This window comes from Colobus angolensis, unplaced genomic scaffold (assembly GCF_000951035.1).
Source record: "Colobus angolensis palliatus isolate OR3802 unplaced genomic scaffold, Cang.pa_1.0 Scaffold289, whole genome shotgun sequence".
Classification (NCBI taxonomy): domain Eukaryota; kingdom Metazoa; phylum Chordata; class Mammalia; order Primates; family Cercopithecidae; genus Colobus; species Colobus angolensis.
The window spans coordinates 1,817,011-1,829,580 of NW_012116143.1; the positions used below are offsets into that span (position 1 = coordinate 1,817,011).

A 12,570-nucleotide genomic window follows, 5' to 3' on the forward strand; every position below is an offset into this window, starting at 1 on the left:
AATTTTGAACTTTTTTTTTTTTTTTGAGATGAGGTCTCACTCTGTCACCCAGGCTGGAGTGCGGTGGCAGGATCTCGGCTCACGGCAGCCTCCACCTTCTGGCCTCAAATGATCCTCCCACCTCAGCCTCCTGAGTAGCTGGGATCACAGGTAAGCACCACCACACCCAGCTAATTTTTTTGTATTTTTGGTCGAGACAGTGTTTTGTCATGGTGTCCAGGCTGGTCTTGAACTCCTGAGCTTAAGCTATCTACCTGCCTTGGCCTCCCAAAGTGCTGGGATTACAGGCATCAGCTACCATGCCCAGCCAAACTCTGAACTTTTTAAATGATCAAAGCACTTTAGATAATTTAAAATTATCTACTTCATTGTTCCCCCTCAGTATGAATAACTGAGAATTAACGATATTTTTAAAGTAGTATTCTCATATTCAGAAGTGTATTTTACATTCTTTGCCTACATAGATATCTCCCTTTCAGTTATCTTTGCACTTTTCGGTACCAGAATTTTTGCAGTTTTACATCACCTTGTTTCATGTACGTAAATCCAATCTGTTCAACAAGACCCTCAAAATCTTCAAATAGATTCCTATTTTTAAAATATTTAAAAGACTAGCAAAATACAGCTCAAAGTAGGCATGCAGTGAATTGCTTCACTCATGATTCATTCACACCATGAATATTTGAATGCAACCTTAAACCAGACACAATGCTAGCCAGGTGCTAGAGGTATTAAAGTCAAATAAATTACATAGCATTTATCTTCAGTGAGTTTTCCATCTAGGTGGAAGGAGCTTGACAAGTCTGGAGAGTGATATACTTGGGGTGCCATGGGGACATAAGGAGGGTAATGGAAATCAAAGCAGGGGAGGTGAGTGTGATAGGGAGGTTCTCAGATTGAGGACATGAGAGGAGATTTGAAGGCTAAATAAAAAATTTCTGGATTGTATCTGTGCAGAAATATGTTTATATATAGGAGATCACATTATAAGCATGATCCCTTTTTAAAATATGTTGAGTGGTGTCATTCCTAAATCTACCTGAGGATACTTATTATTAAAAGCCCAGGCTCCCTTGTTGCTCTCTGCCTGGCATTTCTGGCAGCCAGCTAGGTGCTAGCCTGTTTTGTTCTTCTCCAGGACAGCCACTACCTTCTCTATCCCCAAGGCTACGATTCTGCTCTTAAATTGCTGTTCCCAAATACAAACCTGCAAATTAATTACATTTACGGGTTTTACTGTTTTATTACCATGGAGGAATGGGATAACAAAAAGCTGTTAAGATGTTGGACTTCACCTTTAACGCTCATTGGCATTATCCGGGGAGCTTGAAAAATACTGATGCCAGGTGCTGCGCTAGACAAATCAAGTCACAAACTCGGTGAATGGGGCTAAAACCCTTTACTATTTCTGACAATAGTTCCTCCCTTAATTAGGATACTCCTGCTTTCAAGCTTTATAGCCTAGAACTACAATCAAGGCCCAAACACAAAAACATAATTAGTTTGTCTTCTGTGCCTGGCACTAGGTAGGGCAATAGTGGAACCCCCTAAGTGTGGTTGGTTTGCATTTTTTTACGTTCCTAGACTACACAGCATCCCTTTAGCATGGCTGGCTTGCATTTTTGAAGATACTAGTCTACATAACATTCCTTTGGGTATATCTTTTCAGTGTCAAAGCAATTTCAGCAAATACAGAATTACAGAATATTGAATAATAAATGCTTTGTAGTCTGCCTATGGAACACTTATTTTGTGCTAGGCACCTTTTTTCAGTTAACTTATTTCTGTGAGGGAAGCGTAAATGGAAATTGAGACTCAGCTGGATGAAAATATTTGCCCAAAGTCATACAGCCAGTAAAAGGTAAAGGTAGTATCTGACAGATTTGATTTTTATAAAGCTCATGTACTTTCTGCTATTGCTATGTGGTTTCATTTAAAGTTTTTTTCAAAGTACCTTTATGTATAACAAGAACACATATAGTTATTTATGTTCATCATCAGCATTTCCAGTGATGACTTATGTTATACAGCAATCATGCAAGAGTACTTCTTGTCACAAAATACTTTGGGCTATTCATTTGAAAATATGCTTTGATTTTGTTAAAAACTTAAAATGCCTGGTATTCAAATCTTCACTGATGCTATGTATCTTTTGCCTAGAAGCAGCAAGATTGTGGAACTTAAAAAAAGGTCTTCTGATGATCAGAAAATAAGAATAAAACCTCTTAGGAATTTGAGATGAATATAAAAGGGAAGGATCAGATATATCACAGGGTTAATGAGTGTACTCTTAATATAAAATAAAGATTGGGAAATGTCTTTGTATTTTGTCTGAAAACCGTCAAGAGTAGAGATCAAGAGCAAAGTTTAAGAACATAAGGAAGGTACAAGAAAGGTTTAGAGACTTGAAAGATGGATTACAAGCTCAATACATGATGGGACCATTTTTTTTTTCCTTTCGAAATGACTGATTATTGTTCCTTTAAAAACCCAAATTAACCAGCATCTTTTACATCACTTAGGTAGCGGGCACTTGTAAAATATAGTGACTATATTTTACCTTCTGAGAAGGTAAAAAATATCATTTGGGGCAAAGATAATTTTTTTAAGATAGACTAAACAAATGCAAATTGTAGACTAAGTTTTAACCAATATAATCTTTTTTAAAAGCTAATTTAAATAACAGCATATGTCTGATAAACATGCACTACTTCAAAATTATATTTTAGAAATAAGATTTTATCCACTTTTAGGAAGAGTCCACAGTCCATATAGGCCGCATGTTGAAAGAAAATCACTATCTTGCTGTACTACACATGTGTAAGCATGATATAAAAAACAGTGGTATACAACAGTTATGTGATGCACTGTATCTGAACAGTAGCCTGCGCTACCTTGATGTCAGCTGGTAAGTGATAATTTACACATTAATAATTCAAAGTTAAATCATAGGAATAATCTATATATAAATATTCATGGTAATTGGCATACTTTGTTAGACATTATTTCCAGTGATTAGAAACTGCAACCAATTGTCAACCCTTTGTCCAAAGCTTTAATATTTAATACTGCTATCTTTTAGTAACATAAATGAGCAATTTAGTTGTGTAAACAAGAATGAAAGCAATATTTTATGGTGAATTTTCATTAACTTTCTTGGAAATCAAGTGATTAAAATAAACCTTTACTAAAACACAAAGTACTGTTTAAGTTTTCAAGCATCTTATCACTATGAATGAAAACACTATTTCATATTTTCAAATATAACTATTTTTCCTTTCCCAGCAACAAAATAACTCATGATGGAATGGTGTATTTGGCTGATGTACTGAAAAGCAACACTACCCTGGAAGTAATAGATCTTTCCTTTAACAGAATAGAAAATGCAGGTGCAAACTATCTCAGTGAAACTCTGACTTCACACAACAGGAGTCTTAAAGCGTTAGTATGGTTTTATATTTAATCAAAATAACAAAAAAGCAAATTTTTAAATACTAACCTCAAACCCCTTAACTCTTAGGATGATGATGAAATATGAAAACTCAGCTTCTAAACTGACATAATATTAAGTTACAGTAAACATTTACATTTCTTTTTTAAATTTAAATTTTTCATTTAAATTTTTCAAATGTACTTTTACAATTAGACTGGTTCTACTAATGATTCCTTCAAATTAATGAGAAAGTTTGTATTGCTTATATTATTTATCTTGAATTCTAATAGAAAAATCAGAAGCATTCAACATGATCAAGACTTTTAAAAATAAAAATTAACTAAAGAATAAAATACTTGGATGCATTTATCCAGAAAAATATATCTGCTATCCACCCAAACATTTACTGAAAAATATAAAACAGAAGACTTTCAAAATGTAGTTAGCTCTAGTAAGTACCTAAAGATCTAATTAGAAAACTAAGTTTCTTGGATTTTAGGAATTAAATGGGTCAGTATTTCTACCACTACATTACAACATACTGAGGAATAATGCTAAGACTACACAAGAAAATGTTTGTAATAAATGTTGCTAATTTTTGTATTCTTTCCTTGTGGAACTATTGGTTTCAGGTTGTCAGTAGTCAGCAACAACATAGAGGGAGAAGGACTTGTTGCACTTTCACAATCAATGAAAACAAATCTCACATTCTCTCATATCTACATTTGGGGAAACAAATTTGATGAGGCTACGTGTGTAGTAAGTTTTAAGTTTTCTCCTTCACTGAAGGTTTTTTCTGGGATCATCTCTGTAACATCAGATATTATTTACAGGTGCCTCAGAAATGGTTACACAGTGAGACACTGCAGTTTTGATAATTAACATAAGTCCTAAAATTAGCTACTAGAGAGTTTGGTGGTTGAAATAACAAAAGATACTAAAACTATGTATTAGTATTACACATCACTGAATGACACAGTTCGAATTCCTCTAAGGTTAAAAAAAATCGTAATTATTGATCAGATGCAGCAAAATTTCTGATCTGCTCCCTAATAATTATACCAAAATATGGAACGGGAGAGATAGAGTACAAGCTATCAAAATATTTGGCATGTTGCTCACATAAATACAGATAGCCTTTGATACTAATTTCAAAGCAGAAATAATGGTAACAGTTTTCATTTGGAAAGAATGAGGGGAAAAAGTAGATGTTAAAATTCTCAAAATTTGCAAAAGGACTAACCAAAATTCCACCACTAAAAAGAGTAATAAAACATACAGTATTGTCTAAACCACCCTCCCAAAAAAACCAACCCTTAATTTTAGAAAAACATCCATAATCCTTTAGGTTCTACACACCAGAAGCTGAGTAAGTTGAGTTTGGAACTGGAACTAATGATGAATGACAAGCTAAAGCAAAAACCAACTTGACTTTTAAATCTTTTAATGTTTAAATTTCCATCTTTCTCCATAATGCCAACCTTACTGACAAACCAGTTCAACATGTTTGTATGACTCTGTTACATAGATACTAAGGATCGTGGCTCATGCCTGTAATCCCAGCACTTTGAGAGGCCAAGGCGGGGGGATCATGAGGTCAAGAGATTGAGACCATCCTGGCCAACATGGTGAAACCCTATCTCTACTAAAAGTACAAAAGTACAAAAATTAGCTGGCTGTGGTGGTGCGTGGGCCTGTAGTCCCAGCTACTCGGAGGCTGAGGCAGGAGAATTGCCTGAACCCGAGACAGAGGTTGCAGTGAGCTGTGCCACTGTACTCCAGTTTGGCGACAGACCGAGACTCTGTCTCAAAAAAAAAAAAAAAAAAATAGAATTAAAAATTCTACAATTAAGAAATAATAGGTCAGCATCCAATTCTATGGAATTGTCTCTCTTAGCCTAAATCTGTAGATTAGATTCAGGGGGGTCATGAACTCTATATAATTGGATGTCCAAATCTGGGATTCCCTTAATTTTTCTGAGGAATGGGTAACTAGCTATCAGCAGATTTTTAAGAATGTATACAACAGCCCTCCTATCCAGCTTCCCTACCTATTCCAATTTATGAACATGTGTGGGACTTGAAAATTTTGACCATAAGAGCTTTGGTCCACAAAATTGGTAGTATAGAAAATTAACTCTAGGAGTCACAAAATGACGAAACATATCTAATACATTAAAAGTTAGAAATAAGTTTTGCAACATTATAATTTCATTCTGTGTAATTAAATGAATAAAAATCTACCTACAATACCTGGAAAATATTAAAATTCAGCAATGTTATTCAGAATATTTTATTTTAAACTACAAATTAGCACAGCTAATTTGAATATTTAAATTTCTTTAAGCACTGTAAATTGAATACATTTTTTCTTAATGATACAGTTTTTTCTTAAAAATCCTAGGCATATTCAGACTTAATTCAAATGAGTCGTCTAAAACCAGACAATACAGATGTGGAGCCATTTGTGGTAGATGGACGTGTATATCTTGCAGAAGTCTCCAATGGTCTTAAAAAGCATTATTATTGGACATCAACTTCTGGAGAATCCTATGACCACTCATCTAATGCAGGTTTTGCTCTTGTTCCAGTAGGTCAGCAGCCATGAAAAAGTAGCTCTAAAATAATTTTCATACATTTGTCTTATTATTTCACAGAGGTTAATATTCTATGGCCTATTTGTTTTCCTTTATAAATTAAAACAAGTTACTTTTTTCAAATGTGTAAAAGATAGTATCTTTGTATAACTGTCTACTGTGAAAAACTGAGTAGGGTAATTTTTTAAAAGAAAGTTTACAATATAGACTAAAGTTTTAACCCTGGAGAAAGAGGCCAAGGAACTAGACTAAATTTCTCTTTATAATGAAAATATAACCAAGTAGTGAAATAGCATGCAAGTAAAGGTCATTATAGGTATCTAACTGAAAGTTATTAAGTAGTATTAATAAAAAGGTTTGTGGTAGCAAATTACCAGTGACTTTCAAAGGGTTTCAAAGTTCAGAAGTTGAAAAAGTATTCTACCTATCCTATTTACGTGTTACAGACAGGTATTAGTAACAATTTCATAAATACAGGCAAATATATATAAACATATACATACCCCTTTCCCAAGTCAGTGCTGCTAGCTTCTCCCATCCTCCTCTCATAGATAACCACTATCCTGATTTCTAATACCAAAGAGTAGTTTTGCCTGTTCTTGACCTTTATATAAATGGAAGCATACAATATACACTCTTTTTGTGTCTGACTTCTTTTGTTCAACATTATATTAGTATGATTCATTTATGTTGTTTAATGTAGCAGTAGTCTGTTCACTTTTCATTGCTTTATAGTATTCCTCACATGCTGGGTAGTAGGGAGTCTACTAGATTCTGGAAGAGTTTGATTTCCCAGGCTACGGTCTCTTCCTGTGTGCTACAGAAGGGACCCACAAGTTCCCATATTCCCCCAAAGGGAGATTCAGAAGATGGCTGAAGGGGAAGCAAGTAGGCTTACCTTGAGCTCACAGTGGGGTGCAGGTGGTAAACCTGTAATCTGACCTAGACTGCTGCCTGAGGCAGAGCTGCAGTTGACAGGGCTCCAGAGAGTTTTCCACATCCAAGAGAAATGAGATGAAGTCAGTTCAGCAAAGGACAACTGGGCTCTGACCAGACTAGGAAAGACTTGGTTACTTATTTTATAAGCTGCTGCCTGCCGCAACAGAGGTCAGTATAATGCCCAGAGAATGGAAGGGCTCAAGAAAGACTCTGTCTACCCTGATGGCCACTGTCTTGTAAGATATGTCTGGACACCACTTTAGAGAGACAAAGGGCAGAAATAAAACAGCATTTCTCCAAAAGATTAAGCATTACCTTAAAATCCCTTAAGATATTATAAATTCTATCCCCTTTATATCAGACTAGGTTTTAAACTGGCTAAAACTAAAAGTTAATTTTTTCCAGACTTACCACTGGGTATGGGCTCAAGAGGAAGGACATATAAGTTCCATAGGAAAACTCTCATTTCCTCTGCACATCTAAATTATAAAGAGCAAATCTGCAACCATATTGTATGTATTGTTTCATTTTTCTCTTAGCAATCATCCTTTAAGACCCAGCTCAAAGACTGCTCCATCTTACACTGCTGCAGATCATATTACACTCATCATTTTACAATGTTTCAAATTTGAAAGCAGTATGTGCTTTTCACATATTTGGGAAAATAATGATTTGTCTTAAATGCTCTCCTTTTCAAACTTTTCTATAGTATTACTTATTTATTATGTCTTCTTAATATCTACTACAACTATATCCATCTGGTTTCTGCTCCCAGTGTTATACTGTACCTGCCTTCTAAAGGATCACCATGCTCCAATTATCCTACCCAATGTTGTCTCAGATTTACATCCTACTTCTCTGTACCATGTGACTGCTACAAAGAGCCACTTTTGCCTCTGAAAAATGTGTGCCACCTTGGTTTTCTTCCTTTCTGTTATCACTTTCCATCTTCTTTTCCATCTATTTAAATGAATTTTCCCCCAAATTCTGTCGTCATCTTTTTTTCTCCGATACCATCTTCCAGGGCTGCCTTAATCATTTCTATAAATTATTAGCTGCAAGATCTGTATCTCTAGCTTTAACCTGTCCTGGTTCAGGCCCCATTTCCAACCACTACCAGAAATTTCATGCATATCTCACCACCAATCAAATTTGGTACATCAAAATCGCTTCCCTTCGCTAAACATGCTCCTTGACTTATCTCGATGTTAATGGTATCACTATCTTCTCAATCACCAAGGATCAAAGCTTAGGTGTCCAATTTGGGGCTGCCTGATGACAAGGAAAAGAAAGTGACTCAGCCTGTTTAAGAAAAAGGGGATTTAACGTAAGGATACAACAGCCACAATCAATGGCATCCGGGGCAGAAAATGAATCATGGCTGCATCACCTCAGTAGGATTGCAAAGCCAGAAAGTAAGGCCACTCTTCTGATCTCTTTAAGGCAGTCTCTTGGCTCAGCAAACCTGTTTCATTCCCTAGTTTTGCTCTATAGATAGGTTTCTCTGCTTACTCATCATTTCCTTTAGACTTTAGCTTGCTTCACTGACTTTGAGGCCAGTTCTGAAATGATCTTTTCATTTATAGGTATATCATTACCTGATTGTCTCAGAATTTCATAGCTCAAATTTGTGAGAAAGAATCTTAATAGCTCAGTCTGGCCTATGAATTGTTTTTCCCTGGTGAAGTGTTTTGTTGCTTTTGTCACAAGTATGGAATCATGTGTTACATAAGTGGCTGTCTAATCCCTGCCCTCCAGCACGCAACTGTGGTTGGCATGTGAGAACATGGGTTACAAACCTGGCTATCTAATCTCACTCCTTCAGCACAGACTATGGGTAGAGGACTATTTCAAGATGGTGTAGGTGTAGTACTGGAGATGCCTCTGACTTCTATCTCCTCTCCACTTAACACCTTCTCTCCATTCTGCCTAGTTCACTCTTCATCAGCTATGTGCAAATTCTTCCATCAGCCATCTCCTTGTTTGCCTATCCAGGTAAGCAATGGCCGTTTCTCTGTCCATTCTACTCCTGATGACTGCTCAGCATTTCCTTTCTTGCCTTCCCCTAGTATAATACTCAACATCCTGGCTTGTCTTATTGCAAGTTATATTTATGCTTGGCATCTCCATTTGACTGTAAACTTAAGAGTAGTTTATCATCTTTGCAGCTTTATGCATTCTGATTTGAATTTTTTTCCAGCATTTGAAACACTGGCCAGATACTGTTATCCAAATATGTGGATGTTCACATCCATAGTGTTTATTTTAGTAAATTTTTCTTGAAATTAAATACTGTATTTACATGGTAATTATCTAATTTCTTAAACAAATACAGATGGTCTCCGACTTATGATTTCTTGACTTTACAATGTGTGAAACTAATACATATTCAGTATACTCCTTGACTTATGATAAACCCATAAGTCAAGGAGTCTCTGTACAGCAAACCTCTTTTGAATGAACAGAAGCACGAGTTGCAGAGGACAGAAGAGCAGATTATATTATTATCTCAAAAAATTAATGCTGTAATAACTACATATCAATATTGCCCATAAATAATAAGTAAAAATGTAGAATTTAAAGAATTTTACTTGATGGTATTTAAAGTTCTAGGAATTCGGGGGGAAGGAGGAGGGATAGCATTAGGAGGAATACCTAATGTAAATGATGAGTTAATGGGTGCAGCACAGCAATATGGCACATGTATACATATGTAACAAACCTGCACGTTGTGCGCATGTACCCTAGAACTTAAAGTATATATAAAAAAAAGTTCTAGGTACTCATATCTAGGTAAAATATTGAAAATTATATTCAAGAGCATCATTTTAAACTGCTTCCCAAAGGTAGAACATCAAGAAATGTTTAAGATAGTAGTTCATGGTTGGGCGCAGTGGCTCACACCTATAATCCCAGCACTTTGGGAGGCCGAGGTGGGCAGATCACCTGAGGTCAGAAGTTCGAGACCAGCCTGGCCAACAGAGTGAAACCCTGTCTCTAACAAAAATTAGCCAGGTGTGGTGGCACGTGCCTGTAGTACCAGCTACTCAGGAGGCTGAGGCAGAATTGCTTGAACCCAGGAGGCGGAGGCTACAGTTAGCCAAGATCACACCACTGCACTCCAGCCTGGGCAAATGTATACCAGTTGGTATACATTTAATGTATACCAACTACATGTTTGGTATACATTTAATGTATACCAACTACATGTTTGGTATACATTAAAATCACCTATGGGGCTTCTCCAGCATATATATGCCCTGGGAACTGTCTGATTCAATAGGTGGGGTGGGCCTGGATATTGGTATTTCTTAAACATGTTTCCGATATGCATTAAATGGCAGAACTATTTAGAATACTTAAAAAAACTGGTACATGTACATTATTTCAACTACTCACTTGCACAATTTCTGTAGGACTGAAACACAGAAATAAACTACTGTTGGAATGGAACTTATAGAACCATTATCTTTCAAAAAAGGTCTTCTAAAATTTGTCTATCAAAATCATCCTGTGAAATTAAACATAAAACAAATGCCATTTAAAAACAGCAAAAAATTTTTATATAATCTAGGGTTTCTTTTAAAACAGTCTAAAATCTAACATACAGGAGGCATGATCTGATACAAATACAAAACAAAATTAAATTCATTTAGAAAACAGTTTTTCAGTAAGATATTCACCTTCTAAAGACTTCCATAAAAATATGTAATACTTAAATAATTACTAATAGACCTTTCCCAAAACTCTGCATTGTAACAAATATAAAGTTGGACTTAAAATGGTAGTTATGAGTGTTAGAATGATACCAGATACAACTAAAATATGCATATTATGATAAATAATAGCATAGCATTAAGAGAAGAATGCCAAAGAAGAGATACCGTCTTCAAGTTTTCTCTGCACATCATTCTGGAAGAGCAGAAAATGATGACAATTCAAGCCATGTCAATTTAAATAAAATTACTTTAGCTAAGAAGCAGAAAATGTGATCAAGAAAAGCTCAATCAATCTTAGCCACTTCAATTATATCAAATAATACTAAAAATAATAAATTTGAAGGCTAATCTATGCAAAGGCAAAATGCTAATTATACCAGAGGAAATTTGGCAACTATTGCCCTTATAGAATTATGACATCACTGTAGCAGTTTTTTGTTCATTAGATGCTTGGATTAATGAAGATATAAATAAATTAAATATAACCTCTCCATTTTAGCAAACTTCCTAAAGAGGCTGAGTCTTTTAATTTTCTTTAATTTCTTCACATTCCAATACAGTCCTATCACATTTAACCCAGAAGAGATTAGGTGAACATTCTAATGCTTTATAAATTTTATTTAAACCCACTATTTTAACTTAATACACATGCACAAATTTCTTAGATAAAATAATCAAATATTAAGTTTGTATCGTACAAAGGTGGTATTTCAAACTCTATTCAAATAAGTCAGTCCCATGTCCCACCAGTGGCAATTTATTACAAAAATAACGTGTGTGCTGTGAAATGGTGAAGATCTCTACAGATTACAAGCATTAAGTATTTTTATTATGTCTTCTAATTGGTTCCTGTGACTTGGGTCCCAAATAGAGAAAATTAATGAATTAAATAAATCAATACCAATAAAAACCATAACTGTACTACAGGTGTAGTTTAAAAGCAGAAAACAAAAGTCACAGCATGGCAGAAATAAGAAATGATGTCATCTCACACTGAAAAATAGCCTTGTGGGGGGAAAAAAAAGAATAAGAAAGAATGTCACCATGCTGTTTGATCGGCAATATAAAAACTGACTTCGTGGAACTGATAATTTCATATCCAAAGATCAGGCAGTGAAATAAATTAATATGTGGGGAAAGGGGCATGGGGATGAGTGGTACAAATATCAGGATAATAACGAATTTTCTACATTCGATTGGAAGGAGAAGTACCATTGTGAAACTACAACCACAACCAACAGTTGTCGTTTAATTTATAAAATTAACAAATCCCAAACTTATAGAAAACTCAAATATAAAATATTTAATTAAAGTTGGCTTTCTGCTAACTCAAAATGTTTACTTATAATTGAGGTTAATTTCTTAACTCTTTATGCAATATAATGTACCAAATTTAGAAGCCGAGTGATTTCTAGTATGCATTAAGTTTATATCTAGAAAATTCTTTCTGGAATTTAATATTTATTTTAAAAGTGCATAACAGGCATAAGAGAGGCTTACCAAAATATTTCAAAACTCAAGTACATTTTCCTCATCTCCAATATTTTAGAAACCGAATAAAACATAAACTGAATCAAATTCTGAAACTGTCTTTGACAAGATAAAAACACCAAATATCTACTTAAAATTCATTTTGAAAATATAATCTCAGATAACTCAAACCAAAAGTACTGACCATTGGTTTTCTCCAGAATACTGAGTTCTAAATGAACAAAACTTTATATGCACTTTTCTAGATTTTGAGAAACATCTGTTGTTTCATTAGAAAAGTTATTTCTAACAGAATATATTAATAGAGAAATAGCACAATTCTTATTCAGCACCTAAATTTTCACGAGTGGAAATATGAAACTTTACTTTTTCTCCATAGTTTACGTATTGA

At 34.7% G+C, this 12,570-nt stretch overlaps 1 protein-coding gene across 1 annotated transcript in view; it reads left to right on the top strand.

The window, feature by feature from the left end:
• LRRC34 (leucine rich repeat containing 34) overlaps positions 1 to 6,197 on the top strand; it is a 26,206-nt gene extending 20,009 nt beyond the window's left edge. Inside the window, exons 8-11 of the mRNA XM_011949030.1 lie at positions 2,754 to 2,908; positions 3,286 to 3,441; positions 4,066 to 4,192; positions 5,838 to 6,197. Coding sequence (XP_011804420.1) covers positions 2,754 to 2,908; positions 3,286 to 3,441; positions 4,066 to 4,192; positions 5,838 to 6,041 — 642 coding nt within the window. The 3' untranslated portion in view covers positions 6,042 to 6,197. The remainder of the gene's footprint in view (positions 1 to 2,753; positions 2,909 to 3,285; positions 3,442 to 4,065; positions 4,193 to 5,837) is intronic.
• The last annotated feature ends 6,373 nt before the right edge of the window (positions 6,198 to 12,570 follow it).